General features: G+C 45.5%; 1 protein-coding gene across 1 annotated transcript; it reads left to right on the top strand.

The window, feature by feature from the left end:
• Positions 1-1189: 1189 nt before the first annotated feature.
• LOC146202022 (uncharacterized) lies at positions 1190-15060 on the top strand. Its single transcript, XM_084583900.1, has 5 exons — positions 1190-1319; positions 3297-3390; positions 6879-6977; positions 12950-13054; positions 14811-15060. The coding sequence occupies exons 2-5, from the start codon at positions 3302-3304 to the stop codon at positions 14944-14946; spliced, it is 429 nt and encodes a 142-aa protein (XP_084440026.1). The 5' UTR covers positions 1190-1319; positions 3297-3301; the 3' UTR covers positions 14947-15060.
• The last annotated feature ends 2877 nt before the right edge of the window (positions 15061-17937 follow it).

Genomic DNA, 17937 nt, shown 5'->3' with positions numbered 1-17937 from the left:
TTAGCCTGCTCCATATATTTTAAGAGAAAGCGAAGAGAGTCTTTGCAAGCAACATTCCTAACTTCGCGTGCTCAGTCATTGCATATAATATTTGTACTTTATGTTCGGGGTCAGATGCGCGCTGCCGTATTTAGAGCATGTCTTTATGAGGTGTTTCTCCGGCATCTCTGTTTCCGTGTTTTCTAGCACATATACCACGTTTCGATTTAGGCCGTGCAAGATTTGTAACTTGATCGGCTAAGCATTGTGTTCGCCCGCAGGAAAATAAGAATGCTATCCAGGCACTACGAACCACGTGGACACGTTACCCACAAACGCGTCACGCCCCCCCCCCCCCCCTTCCAGATGACAGTCGCAATTCTGGAAGTGTCTGGGATATATGTGTGGGGTTGGCCAAAACCGCGCTGAGCATTTAGAGCATCAGCCGCTTTAAAAGAGCCTCCCCCCTCTCCATCTTAGAATTACTGGCGGTTGCGAGGTCCCTCTTCCCGCGAGACCAACCTAGAACTTTGGAGAAAAAGCACCTTAATCACAAATTAGTTAATTGGAAAATAAAAATATCCCTTGGTGCGCCAGACGGCTGGCATCTCTATACAAGCGGTTTTTCTGCCCTCCAATGTTTCATTTATGAAGTGTTCGCTATAATTAGCTCGGAAACTTCCAACTATATATACATATATATATGCACCCATCATCAGCGCGTTGTTTCTACTTCCGCTTTGCAATTCAATGTTCTTTCTAGATAATCACCATAAGACTAATTCTTGTCAATACCAATCAATATCATTTCAAGATTATGTGTGCTTGGTTAGTTAAATGCAGTTGCTTTATTGAACGGCGGAAGCGTGGGCCACGTTGACTGCGTCACCCACACCGCCCCACTAAACGTGCTGTATGTGGTTGCGCGACGGAGGTGGATACTGAGGTTACGGGCAAAGAAATTAGGTGCCCTGGAGCGACCTGGGTGCGGCTTTTGCGGGGCACCATTAAACCTTCGAGCAATTCTCTGCTCCCAGACTGATTATTGTGCGTTTAGGCCTGACTCAGGTCACATGTAGCTTCCTCTGCCTGCAATGGCTCTCTATTTCACATTTGTATGTGACGGCCTTTTGTTCAGCCCCTAGCTGACTGTGCATTGCGCATACGGTAGAGCGCAGGGGAATATTATCATTTCTCTGAGTGAAAGCTCTCCATACTTGGTATCTACACGTTCTCTCGCAGAAGAGTGGACGATAGGTGGGAGCCCCTGACATTGCGTAGTTATATCAAGGAGCAGGCCGATGCCTCGGACGATGAGCACCGTGAGCCAGGTACGTCCGGTAAGTCGTCTCCCACCTTTTGCGCACCACAGCACTGCATGCCTTTCAGTTGTGTTGAACTACAGCACTTTCAAGCATGAATACCTCCAGCTGATGTGCTAATCATGTTACCAAATTATAGAGACACGGTCTGTGAACATACGGTATCACCTTGCCCGTGGACATCCAAGCTGTTGCATGCTATGAGTGGGAAGAGCAGGTGACTGCGGGAAGTTACTTGAAAGCTGTCGAAATATCGCGTCCTGCACCGGTGCTTTAGCAAGTGTTAAGCTTCCTCGTGGCTTAATTGTGCGTGTGACGACCTTCATACTTCGAGGTTGAACAGTGAGTGTATCGAGTGCAAGCTCCACTTCAGTGCGATAAGGCGCTGGCCGCTTACAGTTTGGCTCTTTACGATACCTGCGGCAACTTGAAATTTCGCGCACCTAGACACATAGGCGCGGCAAAAGGCACTTTAGCGCACATGAATTTTTCGAATTTTGCGCAACCCTGCCTGTTTTCGCCACTGAGAGGAACCCTACGTGCGATGCAGCCCTTTTCTCAAATGGGAGAAAAGAAGAAACTGCATCAAAGTGTGTTGCTTGGCGAGTTGGTGACCTATCAATGTAGTAGAAAATGGCGCAGAAGACGGGACAAGACAGTACACAACACGAGCGCCGGACTAACAACGTATTCAAAGCGAGCGTATGAATACACTCGGCAACAGATGCGCGGGAATGAAAAACAAGGGCCACAATGTCGACACGAAAAAAAAAAAAATATCATGCTAATCATTAGGAGTTAAGATAGGCAAGCACAAGGCGTAATAATGAAACAGTCGGTATGCTTGCGCATGAAGCCCCTTTGCGGTCAATGATAAGAGCTTCAAAGATTTCCGTGGGATGTTTCTCATGGTAACATTTTAGAATCATGCAGTGGGTTCTGCCCCATACAAACTGGAGCCTATGTGCAAGAAAGTTAACTTTTCAGGTCCTCGAATGGTTGCATGGGACAAGAGGCATAATAAGCGCTTTGTTGCCTGCCGCCCCCACGTTGTTTACGAGTTGCCTTTTTCTTGCAGGGCCTCGTATATAGGTCAGAGGGGGCGATGCATCAATGATCGCCTCAAAGAACATGCATCGTCCCTTGCTGACATTGTGCCCCAATTCAACTTGGCGCTGCACTGTAAAACTTGTCCGAATTCGAACCAGGGTGTGATTCTAAAATGTTACCATGAAAAACATACCAGGGAAATCTTTCAAGTTCTTATCATTGACCGCAAAGGGGCTTCATGCGCAAGCATACCGTCTGTTTCCTTATCACGCCATGAGTTTGCCTATCTTAACTCATAATGATTAGCATGGCATTTTTTTCGTGCTGACGTCGTGGCCCTTCATCTTTTTCATTCCAGCGCGTCTGTCCCTCAGCGTATTCATACGCTCGCTTTGAACACATTCAGTTGTTCGTCTGGCGCTCGTGTTGTCTACTGTCTTGTCCCGTCTTTTGCGCTATTTTCTACTACCATGAGAAAAGAAGAAACAAACGCATGATAGGACGCCAGCAGCTTGAACTGATTACGGCTCTTACGCAAACGTACCGATTCTTGGACAGGCATTGTAAAAATAGAATAGCGGGAAAATAAAACACAGCAGAAATACATGGGACGAGCGCTCATAGCTTCCGTTGCTATTCGTTTCATGACCGTCGACTGTTTTCATGCTTTTTGGTGAAGCCATGTGGTCTGTTGCATACCGAACCATGTTTATGTCGTGATTTTAACAGGAATATTCTGGCGCCACATCGGTGGCATCGTGTAACTCGAAAATGAACCGCTGGAAAATTTGGCAACCATGTTATGCTTCACCGAGTCTTAGAAGAACGTTGTGCAGCTGCTTTTGTCCAAGCAGTGCTCGGCACTGTAAATTACCCCCTGTTTTTGTACCAATGTGCTAAGTTACATTAATGGCACTTTTATTCTTTTTTTTTTCCCGGAACTAGGTGCGATGAAGCGCATTACGGACGGGTTACTTGCTTTGGTCGAAGCAATCGGCGAACGCTTCAACAACTTAAAAATTGGTCCCCAGTGCGGCGTGTAAGTTCAGTTCGTCACATCACTCTGTTTTCAAACAAATGTGAAAGTCCTGACGTGGCCGATTGTGGAAATTACAACTCAATAAACATAACTAAGTCTGTAGAGCAGTAGCAAAATTATTGAGAATTATTCATCTATCCTTCCAGTTACGCCAGTCTGCCGCAGTTGCGATGGCCAGAAACAAAAATTTGTGGGGAGGGGTGGCAGGACACTTAAGGGCATGCCGTGTTAAAGGCTCCCGTCCGCGGCTTACCCTGTGTATACTTGTTCGCGTATGTAGTACATCACGTTTGTAGCTCCTTTATTCGTAATCCCTGAATCGGCACCTCTGTTATCTTGCGCATATCTTTTAGCATACATTGGTGATCTCCTTATATCCAAATAGCCCCAACCACGCCGCATGAATGTGCCCCAGGTATAGTCTTAGGCGCCATACCTGATTCCTCTCTTATCGGAATCCGACACCTCCTCCAAAACCGGCCATGTCACGCCGCCGCGTGACGTCGTCGAACAACCCTGCGATGTAACAGTCTACCACAGCGATATCCTCGCTCTCAATGCCAACATTGCGACGCCCGAGTTTATGGAGAGCAGAGTGTTAACAACGCCACCACGTTATTACGGGAATGGGCTTCAGATTGTCTTGTCTACCATTAACTCGTGTTGTTTGCTTTTAGGGCTTATGTACAGTCTTTGTCAAAAGTGTAGAGCCCATGGGGTCTTTTTCTGAGACACTTCGTGTGGCTTGTAATGCATTTACAGTGTTCCGAAACTCTATGTTAAGAATATTTTTGTCCTACCCTCTCCAATGGGAGGGACCTCCACTAATGCTAAATTAGTGCCACTACACGGCTCACAAGCAGACCCCTTGGGCGCTACACTTTTGACAAAGGGTGTATTTCACATTATTCCACGCCCATCTTTTGCTGCTGAAATGCATATATGTCCTAGTACCAATTAATACCACACGTACTCGTCTGTGGTATGAATTTATGCATTTTGTTGCTGTACGGTACATTTACATTCATTTTACAATACCTGGTATGGTATGAACTCAACAAAAAAACATAACGTTTTGATAGTTCACTAATATCTGACCAACTGTTCCCACAGTATACAGTATTTCATCTATACGGTATGTCCTAGCTTGGGCATCGTGCCCTGGGCCTCTGCAAGCTGACAATAACAGCTTGGAGCTCAGGTGAACCATCAGAAATATTGTGAAAGTATAGAAACCGTCATCATCATCATCATCACAACCATTATTAGCGGAATCGCGCCCTCTGCAGGGTGAAGGCCTCTCCCATATTTCTTCAGTTAGCCCGGATGTGTACTAGCCGCATTCACTTTACCCCTGCAAACTTCCTAACCTTATTTTCTCGCTTTAACTTTTTCCGCCCTCTGCTACGCTTTATCATGGGATCTAATTTGTTACCCTTGGAGACCATCGGTTATCTTTCGTTCGCAGTGCATGTCCTACCCATGGTCATTTCTTCCTCATCATTTCGACTACAATGTCATTATTTCGAATAATTTCTATGACCTACTCTGCAAGCACCCTTTCTCTTAACGTTACGCCTACCATTTTACGTTCTATAACTCTCTGCGTTGTCTCCGACTTATGTAGAACCCTTTTCGTCAGCAGCCATGTTTCAGCCCCATAAGTAAATACCGGTAAGATACAGGTGTTTTATACTTTCTTCTTGAGCGATACTGTTAAACTGCTAGTCATACTCTAGGAGTGTATACCATATGCGTTATATCCCAATCTTATCCTAGTTGTTTTCCTTTTGTGGTCCGAATAAGCGGTTACTACTTATCTAAGTATACATATTCGCCCACCACTATCTGTGCTTCCTACAGTAAACTGTTGTTCATTTCTGAGACTGCTGAATATTACCTTACTCTTCTGCACATTATTTTAAGTCCTACCTTGCTGCTTACCCTGCCTAGGGGATTTATCACACTTCGCGCTTCATCTCCTGAGTTACCCACCAAGGCAATGTTGTGAGCGAATCGCAGATTACTTAAATAATCTCGATCTACCCGTATCCCTAACTGCTCTCGTTCCAAGAATTCGAATGCTTCCTCTACGTCAGGTGTAAATGTACTGGGGAGATCGTGTCTCGCTGCTAAACACATTCCTTTATGAAAACATTATTACTTTATTTTTGGAAAGCTATGCTGTTCTGCCACTATAGATACCATTATGTACTTTCACATAAGGCTTATCAATAGCCTGACTTCGCATTCCCTTCATGACTGCTGAATTTTCGACTGCGAGCGAATTTCGATATCAACGAATTTCCATATCAACAGTGGCTAGTCATATTTCGGGCATATTTTTATCACTTTGTATAGATAACATCGATGGTAATGTACCCTTTCGAAAAACCTGCATATTCTTTGGTTGACCGATGTCTAAAGTTGCCTTGATTTTATTAGTCATTCCGTTAGTAATCACGTTTTAAGAAACGGACAGTTATCTGATTGGTCTGTAGCTTTAAGCCGTTAGCGTCCACTTTTTTATGAATTAAGATAATGCTAGTGTCCCACCGAGATTCCGCTACCATCGCTGTCATAAGGCATTGCTTATATATTGTGGCCACTTTTTCTAGCACAATATTCTCACCGTCCTTCAACAAATCTGTAGTTATCTGATCCTTCCAAGCTGCTTTTCCCATTTTCATAGCTTTTATAGATTTCGTAAGCTCGCCCTTCTTTTATAGCGGCGCGTCTGATTATCATTCGCTACAGCCAATATCATTATTTTCGTATTTCGTATAGGTCAATATAGTTCTGCTGGGCTACTCTGATTATCGTTCCCATATTATCAGTGACATTGCCGCCTTGTACTTTAAATCCAATATCCGGTTTTTGCCGATGGCTAATTGCTTTTTCCCCGCTTTCAGGTTACCACCGTTCTTTAGAGCATTTTCGATTTTCACCATATATCCTAAGTGAGACATTTTACGGCTATTGATCAGCTTTGACAGCTCTGCCAGTTATATCTTGTCTGTTGGGTTGGATGAGACTCGCAATTGCTGTTTCCCACAGACGACCATTCTCCAACTCCTTTCATGGTCGTTATACCAACGGAAGCCCCGGCATTACCTCGTTTCGAGTTGTGCTTGGGCGATACGAAAATCGGATCCTCCTTGTCCCCTTCTCTTACATATTTCCGCTTAAAGCTTTCGTTCGCCTCTTCCTTCCTCACTCTCCAGATGCGTCCCTCTTGTCCACTTTAATTCTCGCTCTCCTGCTGAGCATTCCTTGAATCATTCCTTTCTTCTTTCACATAGCCACCCTTCGCTTCCTTCTCGTAGCACCACCATCAGGCTGCGCATTCTTCGGCCCCCACCTTAACGGGCTCCTTCTACCGTGGTCAGTCTCCGGGCTTTTAACGCGCAGGACATCTTTACACTAGGCGGGTCACATTGTAAACGTGCTTTCACAAATGATGAACCTGTATCGCCATCATTCTGCAGCGATGGCCACAGCACGGCTGACGTTCATGGTGACGCCATGTCTGACGTGGGGAAGCGCAACGGAGGCGAAGCGGGCCCATCGCAAAGGGTTTGTCCTCGGTAAGTACGCATCATGAAATCGCAGCATCGGCGTGGCATGCCCTGGGTGCTTGCTGGGTGAAGAACAGGAGCATCTCCATTGGTCTCCGGTTTCATTTTCTTTTGCAGACAGTGTTGCGGTCACAACTTCGCGCCAAAATTCGTTTTAGGAGTTGTGCAAAATACAAGCAGGTATTTCATTCGTTCCACCCACTTCACTAGCTGGCCGACATGCGGTAATGACATTTTCAAACCATTGTTTTAAACGCTCATATGCGAGTAGCAAAGTTCTCGAGCGCTACGAAAATGGTAGGGCCAACAAAGGAAGTACTTTTGGCCACGCAGCCTCAGCGTAGCCCTATTGATTCATCAAGAAATGATCCGTAATAAGCGAACACTAACTCAAGCGCTCTCATCCACGTCTGGGTAAAGCGCTACCAGATTCTAGGCCTTCTGCGACGCTGCTTGCTTGGAGAAAGCACCAGCTTCTGCACTCGACGCGCCGCACAACTGAACGAGACAGTGATAGGCCATAGAAAAGACCGGTGTAATAAGCCGCACGGATGACTTTGTAGGCCGTGTATGTTTTATGCTTCGCGTGCTCTCTTTTCAGCAGAATGAAAAAGGGAGATTATTGTCGGAAACACCAGTTGAGGGGGGGGGGGGGGGGGGGGGGCATTATGGTGACACTGGACTACTTTCCTATTCGCACCTAAGAGCTTCCTCCGATATTTAAATATTTGGGATTATGTCTGCTGATTATATTTGTAAGCACCAATAAAAAAAAAGAGGGGGAGGGGGACGGAATACATTACAGGAATCCTAACAACATTTATTCACATATATGTTCAATACAGAAAAATGTTTACGTTTTTGAAACAGCTAGCTTCCCACTTTATCTGGTAGAACCTGTCAATAGCTGTAGGCACCATACCATTGAAAAATGTCTGTACGCACCAAACCTAAACGAGTCCGATGTGTTGCGATATGGTTACTCGATGCGCTATGAGGGACCTGTGCCGCTTGTATTTTATTTTTGGCCGGTTGGGGGGGGGGGGGGGGGGGAAGCGCCGTCTTTTTTTGTTTTCACTTGCCAGTGAATGGCGGTTAGTCTCTTCGGTACGTTTTTTTTTTTTTTTTTTTTTTTTTTTGTGCGCCTTGGATCAACAATCCAACGTTATTTGTAGGAGGTCAGGCTGACTCGGTGTGCCTGTGCGGGAAAGCGCGCGGAAAGTGTGTTGTGTCATGCTGCATATTATGTCACACAGGCAACTAAGGACATCATGCGCGAAGAGCAGGGTTTAAAATCTGTTTGATGAAACCGCTTTAGAAAACTATTTAGAGATTCTACAGCTCGTCTAAAAGCTTTGCTTCTTATTGCAAGCTTGGGTGTGGAAGCTGTTCGTTATAAACGTGTCGAAAGTGATTTTGTCTTAGTTTATGTTCTGCTGATGGTATTGTGGTTTGCAGTGACAACCTCTCCAGAGAATTTACATTCACCTACATCTTGTTTCGCGAAAATGAAGTTTTGTGTTAAATGAGTGTGACCGATAGAAAGGCGACATAAAACGACTTCGATGAAACGCTCATCGTGACTACGCAACTTTCACTGTTCTATCCCTGGTTTCACGCAGCTAGGTTTAATTTGTTGTTCGCTTCCTCCTCCCATGAATCCTGCCATTTCTCTTTCAGGCTTCTTTTACAAATTTTATGGAATCTTTATGCGGTACATTTACTTTTTCTACCTTAGCGTTCCGACGACTACGGCATTTACATCAGGTCTTTCATTACCGCTGATACAATAACGAGTACAATTTCACTTCTAATCCTTGTATTTACGCTGTTTTTACTATTGTGCTATATTTTTCCTAATACGGATTCCGTTCCATTCCTGGAGTGTAAGCCTGTGATTACTCTGACTGCGTCAGTGTAAAATGCACTATTTTCAATGTTGCTCTTTATCATTTGTACTACAGCTAAGGAAATGGCTAAATAATTGGCAGTAAAAATTGATGCACAGTGAGGTAATGTAACTGTTATTTTCGCGTTTCACTTGTCCTACCCCACTCACAAAATGGAAAGCTGTTTTAGAACCATCGGTGTAGAATGCTCTGTGACCTTTGTACTTTTCTTCTTGGGCCTGAAACTATTATGCCTTCGTGCGGTGCCGGCCTTTTACGAAACCGTGTTGGTGCGAGGTCGTATACAGAGGGAAACCAGCACCAAGGGGGTACTAGGTGGGACTACTGGCAATATCAGGCAGCCTATTAATTAAGGTAAATTGAGGTCATTTCTCTTCAAAACGAAGAAAAAGCGTTTTGATAGCTTGAGTTTTGGCAATGAATAGTGTTCCTAATGTACACTTTGTCACTATAAGATAACAGAGGTATTATATGAGAGGGACCATACGTTTATTACGTAAGCACAAATAAGTTTTGACGCGCGCGGTAAGGACCACCAGAAATAAAATAAAATTGTGGTTTAGCTCTGGCTAAACCCAGCTGAATTGAGAAAGCAACGGCGGAAGCTTCTTTTACCTTTTTTGGAATAACAGCGCGAAGGACGAGGACTTCGTCCTTATTCCAAAATGTATAACCAACTAGCCGGCACCTCAACGCTTGTTAACTTCTTTTACCTGCTGCATTATTCCCTTATGACAATCAATCAGTGTAAGCTGCTACATTATTGGGGACACTTGAGCTCATCCTTTTGAGGGTATGACGCGAGAGCGTAAGCTACACCAGCCCACATACAAAGCCGTATGGACGTGCCTGCGTGTCGTATAGGGGTAGAATGCAAACGGCAGGCTGATTCTGATATCACCTTCTCATATGAAAAGCCCGACTTCGCAGCTCCTGCCCGTGGCATAGGGGTAACGTGAATTGTCATGGCAGGCTAATTTATTTATGAGGAGACCGCAGCTCTTCACGGCTTTAGCTGTCGGAGTATTGCTTTCGCAATAAAAAAGAAATCATATAAGCTAACATTGATGCCACAGAGACCGCACTGCAACGCTCGTGACTAGGCTGGAGAAATCAGGCGATGAGTGAATATTTCTCAGCGTGCCGAAAATCCGCCACATGAACACGGTCGCTGTCTTCAAAGTCCGACGAGGCAAAGCGTTGCAAGCAGAGAGGAACCTGTGGCGGTGATGCCTGCCACATGGCATCAGTGCGTGGCCGGGTGGGACGCAATGGTCCTCTGAAGGCGACAACCGGGCTGAAACTAAGAATGGAGGAGCCTGTACAAGCGATCCCGCTATAGTTAGGCAGTTTGTAATGAAGAGATCAAACTGGTGAAGGTCAGTTTGGCGTATGTCGTTTAACGTCCGAAAGTGACTCACTCTATGAGAGACGCCGTAGTTCAGGCTGCGGAAATGTCGACTACCTGGGGTTCTTTAACAGGCAATGAGGTCACACACAGGGGCCATGCATTTCCCCGTCCATCGAAAAGGAGTCCGGAATTCTGATCCCGCTTCTTTAAGCTCAGCACTCGAGAGCCCTAACCACTGTGTCACCGGGGCTTCCATTCAATTCTTCGTCAGGAATTGGACCGCTATCAATCTGCGCCGACCACCACCATGTCTAATTTTCGACCACATTTACCCAATGGATCTAGGAGAACTAGTTGACAGCAGAACAACGAACTCGCCACAAAGCGCAGCATCAACCAAGGCGGTCAGGCATATGAAAATGCATGATGGATTTCTTGATGAAGGACAATGCGCCGTTCTGCAGAGCAGCGCTGACGGATAGCCGCACGAGCGCGGTTGCACTGAAGACGCCGATGGGTTAGCCAGTTGTGTACCAGTCTGCCCACCGCTCGCGTGCTCCGTTTTATCTTTTGTGCACCTGTACATTTTAGTACATGAGTGGTACCGCCTCAGTTCGTAATCAAGTGTTTCACTTCCATGCAGCTATTGCTTTTCACACGCTGAATTCATTACAGTAAAAAAACTGGACACACAACATCAAGTGCGAACACGGAACTGCTGCCAAATAAAAAAAGTTTCTCATATTTATATCAGGAAGTACACGTGCCGCCAGGTTAGAACTAAGGTGCAAAAAAATACAAGGCTTCAACGCTGCTGAACCAAATACTGAGCGAAAGTATTAGCTGCGGGGGACCGAGCGTTCTTCTTCGTCCCTTTTCCTCTTCCTCAGCCCACTTATAAAGCCCCGCTTTAACCAAGCCGTATGAACGTGCCTTAGTGGCCTATAGGGATAACGTGAATGCCAGGGTCCTAGCAGGATGATTCTAACATAACCGTCCCATGTGAAACTCACCCAAGTTGGCAGCTCCTGCCGACCGCTTGAGTTGGTGGCCTAGCCGCCCAGCTCTCACCCTAGTGTCACGTGGGGTGTGACGTCACAGCGTCCCGTGGGTAAAACGTGGCTACCGGCCGCGCTACGCTGAAGGCTCGAAACTAAAAAAAAAATCCTTAGCCGCATAATATAAAAAAAGCAGTTGGAAACCAAAGAACAGTAGCAAGGCCAAGCGCACACACCTCCTGGAAAGCCCACCATGGAAACATGTCCCGCGACAAGCTGAAACCTAACTTAATCGGACACCAGACGACTGTGTCATACACCACTCCTTAACCTGAAGGTGACAAGGAAGCATCGCTAACCCATTTCTCGTCTCCGATAGAACTAATCGTGAAAGCTTCTACTGTCTTCCAATGCTTCTTACATGTGCGATGAAGAAGAGTTTTCAGAAAACACCCTACAATTTTTGCAACGGTGCCGGTGCGTTGCTAGCTTACTCGGGTGGTGTATTACATGGCACTTGTAGTCGAACCCTCAAAACTTCGTTGATCTAATCCAACCTAATCTTTTCTTCTGACGCCGTCCTCCTCACTCTCCAGATGGGTCCCGCTTGTCCACTTAAATTCTATCTCTGCTGTTAAGCATTGCACCGGTCTCGACATATATGTCTGCTTTCACGTAATCACCCTTCGCTTCCTTCTCGTACCGCTATCCTCAGGTTGCGCATTCTTCGGCCTTCGCCTTATCCTGCCTGTTCACTGGCTCGAGCCGGCCCAAGTGCCCTTTTTTGGCCCCACCCGTGGGCCGGACACTGCTCCCTCGGAAGTATACAGCGCCGGGCTCCGTCTGGGACCGGTATATATTTTTATTGGACGGGCCGGGCTTCCAAATCCGTAAAACACCCAACTTTTGCGAAATAACGAATATGGCCGTGGTGGGCCAGGAGTCTCTAAGGAACAGCAGGAAACATCCTTCAAGTGCGAGAGGTCCCAGTTCCCTCCAGGCGGTGATCCTGCTTTCTCGCACGCGCACTCACCGTGTACTGATCTTTCTCCAAACAAAATGATTTATACCAATACTTGCTGTACCCCAGTAGCCGAGTAGTATGGCCGCTTCTAACCTGCTGAATTTGGAGTTTCCGAATTTTCTCCTTCCTTCACACTAGCGCTGATGGTCAGGTATCTGTTTCGAGATTCGCGCCACGCTGTCGCCTCTCACGCGTCTTTGTGGCTTGCCGCTGGCCTCGACATAGCCGCCTGCTTTAAAGCTGCATATCGCATATATGTGGGGCTTGAGTTGCCTCTTGTTTCTCGACGCAGGTAATGGAGTGGCTGAATGAAATTATCGAGTATACTAGGCCACATCACCCATTGCTCATGTTTGAGCTAGCGCAGTTTTGGAGAAGCGAAGAAGCCGCGTACCCCAATCGGTTACAGCAGGTTGGGTCTGGCCCTGGTCTTAAATTTAAGCACAGGACCGGTCAGGCTCTTTCAGCGTCCGCTCAAGCGGAGACTCCTGTACCGACATTGGGCCAGGCGCAGCCTCGGAATTTCGGCCTACGCACACCTCTAAATCTGCTCCTTCTACGATGTTAAGACTCTGGGTTCTTTGTGTAGCTGTCACCTTTCGAGTGTGCACTTTAAGCTTAAGTTACATTTAGACCCTGTATACGTGCTTGCACACGTGTTGCGCCACAACGTTCTATTTGTCGATGTCATGCTGCAGGTGTGGCCAATCGCAGGCCCAGAAGACCGCAAGTGAGCAACTAAGTGAGGAAGAAGGCGCCAAGGAAGGACCTACCGCCTCCAGCATTCGGGGTCCTTTGACACGGTAAGGCCTACACGTCATGACGGCCCTGAGTGCTCTTCCTTGATGGGCGAAAAGCAGCCTTTTTTCCGTCGGGCATCGATTTCATTCTCTTCTACAAACGTCGTTCAAAGTGTGGTGCCGAAGATATGCATCGAAAATTGTTAGGAGCTGATTGTAAGCAGACATTTCCTTCGTCCTTCATTAACTTGTCGACATTGTCTTTTTCAAACTACGGCTTTAAACGCTCAGGTCCTATTAGGAATGTTGGCGACCGCCGCGAACATGGTCTCACCTCGTAAGTATACTTCCGGCAATGTAGCCTTAGCGTAGCCGTTTTTATTCCTCAGAAAATTAAAGTCCGCGAACGTTAAAAAGCATTATGTTACAGCGCGCGTTCCACTTTAAGTGTGCCGCAATGAAAGCGCTCTCATTTGCGACTGAGTTGTGCGCTGACAGGTTCCCGCCTTTGTGACGAAATTGAGCTTTGCGTTGATGCTTGCTCGCAGCGAACTGCTGCAGTCGATGAGCCGCAAAATTGATTCAGGACGCTTTCTATCATGCCGCGCATGACCCTGCTGTAATCTCGGCGCAGTCGGGCGCGCGTGGCACAATATCACGCGGTATTTTTTAAGCTGAATGAAAAGGACTACGCTATGGCATCATCGTCGAAAGCACCTGGGTCGGACTATTTTGATGGCGTTGGACAAATCGCACCTCAGAGCTTGTACCGATATTTAAAATGTTGGATTATGCTGACTAACAATATCTGTAAGTGCAAGTAAAAAATAAGTGCGTACATTACAAGAATCCTAGTGACCTTTTTTACTTGATTTCAATATCGAATAATACTCACGTTTTTAAAATCGTTGTCCCCATATCGTTTGAAGAACATCATTCGCCATTTAGTGCAGGCTCATGTTAATTTGTAACGGCAACCGATATTTCCGTACTCTTTCAATGTGGGAAATGCAGTTCCCCGTCTTCAAATTCCTCCGTGGATGCGGCCTCCTGCGAGGGCACTCTCCTTCTCTCGTTTCATGTGGAATTTAGTTTCCGATTTTGTTGCATGGTCACAGGGTTCAGAGAGATTCGCAGTGCGCTTGGTTTGATGGTATGCAGACGCCGCTCTTTTGACAAGCAACAGAAAGCGAATGCATAATCCATCCACCATGATCTGATCTCTATAAAAGCTTTCTCTGACAGCGTATGCATTCTCCACAACACACTTCGTTCGAGAGAAGAAATATTGTTACCATCGTGCTTGTGTGCTGTGCAGCAAAGTCATATTCGGTTGTTGTACGTACTGGTTATTCGGTACATTCGGTGCTCAGTTGAAAGTTTCCCTAACGCTCATCACTGGGACACTAAATGCCGGCTGCGTTGTCCTCGCTATGTGCAGCGGCAGTTAAGACCGTTAGCATGCAACAGCTACAGAAATCACAACTCCTTCAACTTAGTTGCAATCAGGTTCAACTGCTTTGCAGGATGTTCTTGACTATAGTGTTTGTATGTCGACCACATTTGTTGGGGTGGGCGCAGTTTTTGCTTAACGCGATGAAACTTGTGACTCTGGAATCTTGCTTAAACCAGTTTCTTGGTGCACCCGGGGTCTTTTTCATTCCCGAAGCGTTCTTTAAAATATTACTGCAAGGCATTTCCATGGTCACATATTCCCACCCAGATATTCTTGTTTTCGTGAACTGTGAAATGATGTTCGCCAAGTGGCAGCGTAACACGCGCAACACACCATTCTGTTTGTTGTCATTCACTCATGCAGCGCCATCCTGGGCCGTACTAAAGGTGAACGGCCCAGGATCGAGGAAGACATGCAGGCTGTCGAGGAGAAAGACGGCGTCTTGATCCGAGAGGTTCGCGACCGGGCCCGTGGCAGGTCTCGCCGCATGCGGAACTAAGTCTCACGCTGAAGCGATGCGCCTGTGAGACCCAGTGAGTCAGCAGCGTGCCACCACCGCAACGGCGCCTTGCTGCGCGCCTCGGCATAGTAAGAAACATGAAACAAAGCGAAGCAGTGCACATTAAAAACAGTTATAAGTTAATCTGGGTGTTATGACTTTGTCCCAACGTATTTCTGTCTAGATAGTTGAGCAAGCATAGGAGTTGAAAGCATATGCAATTCCCCTACCTCGCAGTTTGCTGTTGCCAGTACAGGTACCTTGTCACCAGGTGCATTCAACACCTACAAGGAAAGGAAAAGCAGTGAAACAACAAACTGAAATCTGAATTCACACATGTTTATTTATAGATGGGCCACAGTAGACATGAAAGATGAACAAAAAAGATAATCCTTTTGATATGGATAAGGTTAGCTATATGATTTCTACAGCCATAAAGAAAAGCCATCCTTACTACTCTTTTGTTTGCATATTTTCAGCCCATTGTTCGCACTGTTTCCTGAAGAGCTAAAAACGGAAGGGATCTGTATAAGTAGCAAACAGCTTAATGAATAGGTCAGTGGTTATCAGCAATGGATGGGTTGGGGACCTCTTGTAAACCACTGAAAGTTGACTGTAGAGGGGGGTAGGGATTCTTGTGAGGACTGCTGTTGCTGCAGTTCCAAGAGATCAAACTGGGATAGGGTCCATACTAAAGTGACCTCTAAAAATGTTCACTTGATACGCCAGTGGGCCACAGCTGCAGAGGACATAGACAGAGGCAGCATGTCAGTATGCATGCTGCTGGAAAGGACTGAACTCCTTCCAACACTGTGCTGCTCACTCTCCCACCCCAAATGTTTTGCCTGCAGCCCCATCTAGCACTGCAGAAAGAGCTCGAGTTTAACAGATACCTGCATCAACAAAAGCTCTCTCTCCCTCTCTCATATGCAGACTTTCAATTTCCACACTCCTCTCCTGTGTCTTTGCCTTTGAGAAACTAGTTGGCTTTGAACCTCCATGCTTTTAACCCTGCAAAGCTGTTTTGCCAGGCCAGAGCAAAGATCTATTGCATAAACTTTCTTTTTGGGGGGAGATGTGTGTTTGCAGACCCTCAAAATATTTTCGCAGATCCCCATTTAAAAAACACTGGAATAGACCATCTGGAATGCTTCCACCAGATTCCAACTCATCTCTTATACTGTTGTCAGCCTTCATGCTTACTAATAGTTTTAAAAGCCAAGCAGATGCACAGTGGCAATATGGCAAACTATAGTAGTCGTTGAGCAATGGGTATGCATAACATGCACAACTACAGCCAAGATTTAAAATTGAAAGGCACTTCAGAGACAACTGTACTGGATGTTTCATGTTGACATAGACTACTGTAACTTAGGCTAATTTTAATTCCCCATTAACTGACTTATTACATAATCTTAATTACTGAAAGTTGTAAATATTTGCTGCAGAGCCAGAGTGTTCATATGCAAACTTGTATAGTGCCAGTGGAAAACAATCATTAAATTGTTTCCTATATTATATTTCTCATGCTGTACTTTCTTGCATTCTAAAATTCACAGAATATGAGAAAAGCCATGTGACCAGATGCTTATGCCAAGCTGCTGTGCTGCTCTCAAGCATGCAGTGACTGACTGGGATTCCTGCTTTTTATGCACAATTTCACAATGAATGTTCCTAACTGAGCATTCCAAAGGAGAATGAAAAGCCTCTTTACTTTGTTTTGCAGTCAGCAATGGCCAGTCATTGCAGCATGCATTTGCCTTCACATGACACAGGCTAGAGATCCAAATATATACAACACTGTTGCGTCGCCATGCCTACAGATGTACTCCTGCCAACCTTGCCCACTCATTACATATTCTCGACAGCTGCATAATAGCAAAGCTCAAGCGCCCAATCAAGTGACCTTTTCTTTCATATTTTATAGGCTTTAAAATGCAAAAAAAAGAAGTTTGTGAAGCATACCATGCAAGAAACAATTTATTAGATGTTTTCTGATGTTATAAAACCTTGCATATCTCACTTGGGGGCTGCAGGGAATAATGTAGGAGTTAAGTAAATATAATCAGGTAAGGGCAAATAACCTTTGAAATCTTAGCTCAAGTTGCTTGGAAAACTTGTATAGCAGAAGCACTGAAGGAAGTCATACACTGAAAGTCCCACACTGAAGACCTATTAGTGATAGAACGTTCTGCTCAGCAAAACTGTTTTAATGTTCCAAAGTTTGGCACTGTCTATGGAAAGTGATAGCAGATTGACAAAGAATGATGATATGGACTTCTTATCAGCATCAATTTTACAGCAAAGCTGGCACAGCCCAGTGATCTCACAAGCTTTCTTTGTCATGTTTGTAGCTACTATACAGCAATTATGGCACAAAGTTCATATCTGGATGTCAGAAGCAACACTAAAAGAGTGAAGTGCAGGCACACAGGATGCAACAAAAGGAGCATTTGTCTAATTTCATTGATACTCTGAAGAGGAGTCATTTTGACAGCTGAATAAAAATTGGTTGAAAGCATTGTGTACACATAGTTGAAATCAAAATGGTACATGATGGTTTCACTTGCAACTGCAGTCTGCTTAGTTCAGGAAGCCAGAGCACAGACCATCTATGCATGGCCATCACTTCAGCTGAGCAGGCAATGTCCTTAAAGTAATTTATGAGCCACATTTACAGCACCACAGCATACCATTCAACTGCTTTGTCTAGGGCAATGTGCTTGTTACTTGCTTTTATTTTTATGCAGTATTGCTTCAATGAGAACACAGACTGAAACCTGCTGTAAAATGTCACTTCCTTTGCTTTGTAGACAAGCTTGATCACGTCTATGCCCTGCAAAGTTAAGTCAGTGTGTGTGCCAGAAGCTCAAGGTCATGAGTAGTAGACATGGGCATGTTTGTTTTCCCTTTGCCAGTGAGCTGCAGTTTACCAATAGCATGTATAAACTTTTTCTTCATCAATGAGTTCATCTGACCTAACTTTATGCT

The sequence above is a fragment of the Amblyomma maculatum genome, chromosome 1, assembly GCF_055883805.1.
Source record: "Amblyomma maculatum isolate TAMU_Amacu chromosome 1, ASM5588380v1, whole genome shotgun sequence".
NCBI classification, from domain to species: Eukaryota; Metazoa; Arthropoda; class Arachnida; order Ixodida; family Ixodidae; genus Amblyomma; species Amblyomma maculatum.
This window is presented reverse-complemented; position numbering and strand designations above follow the sequence as displayed.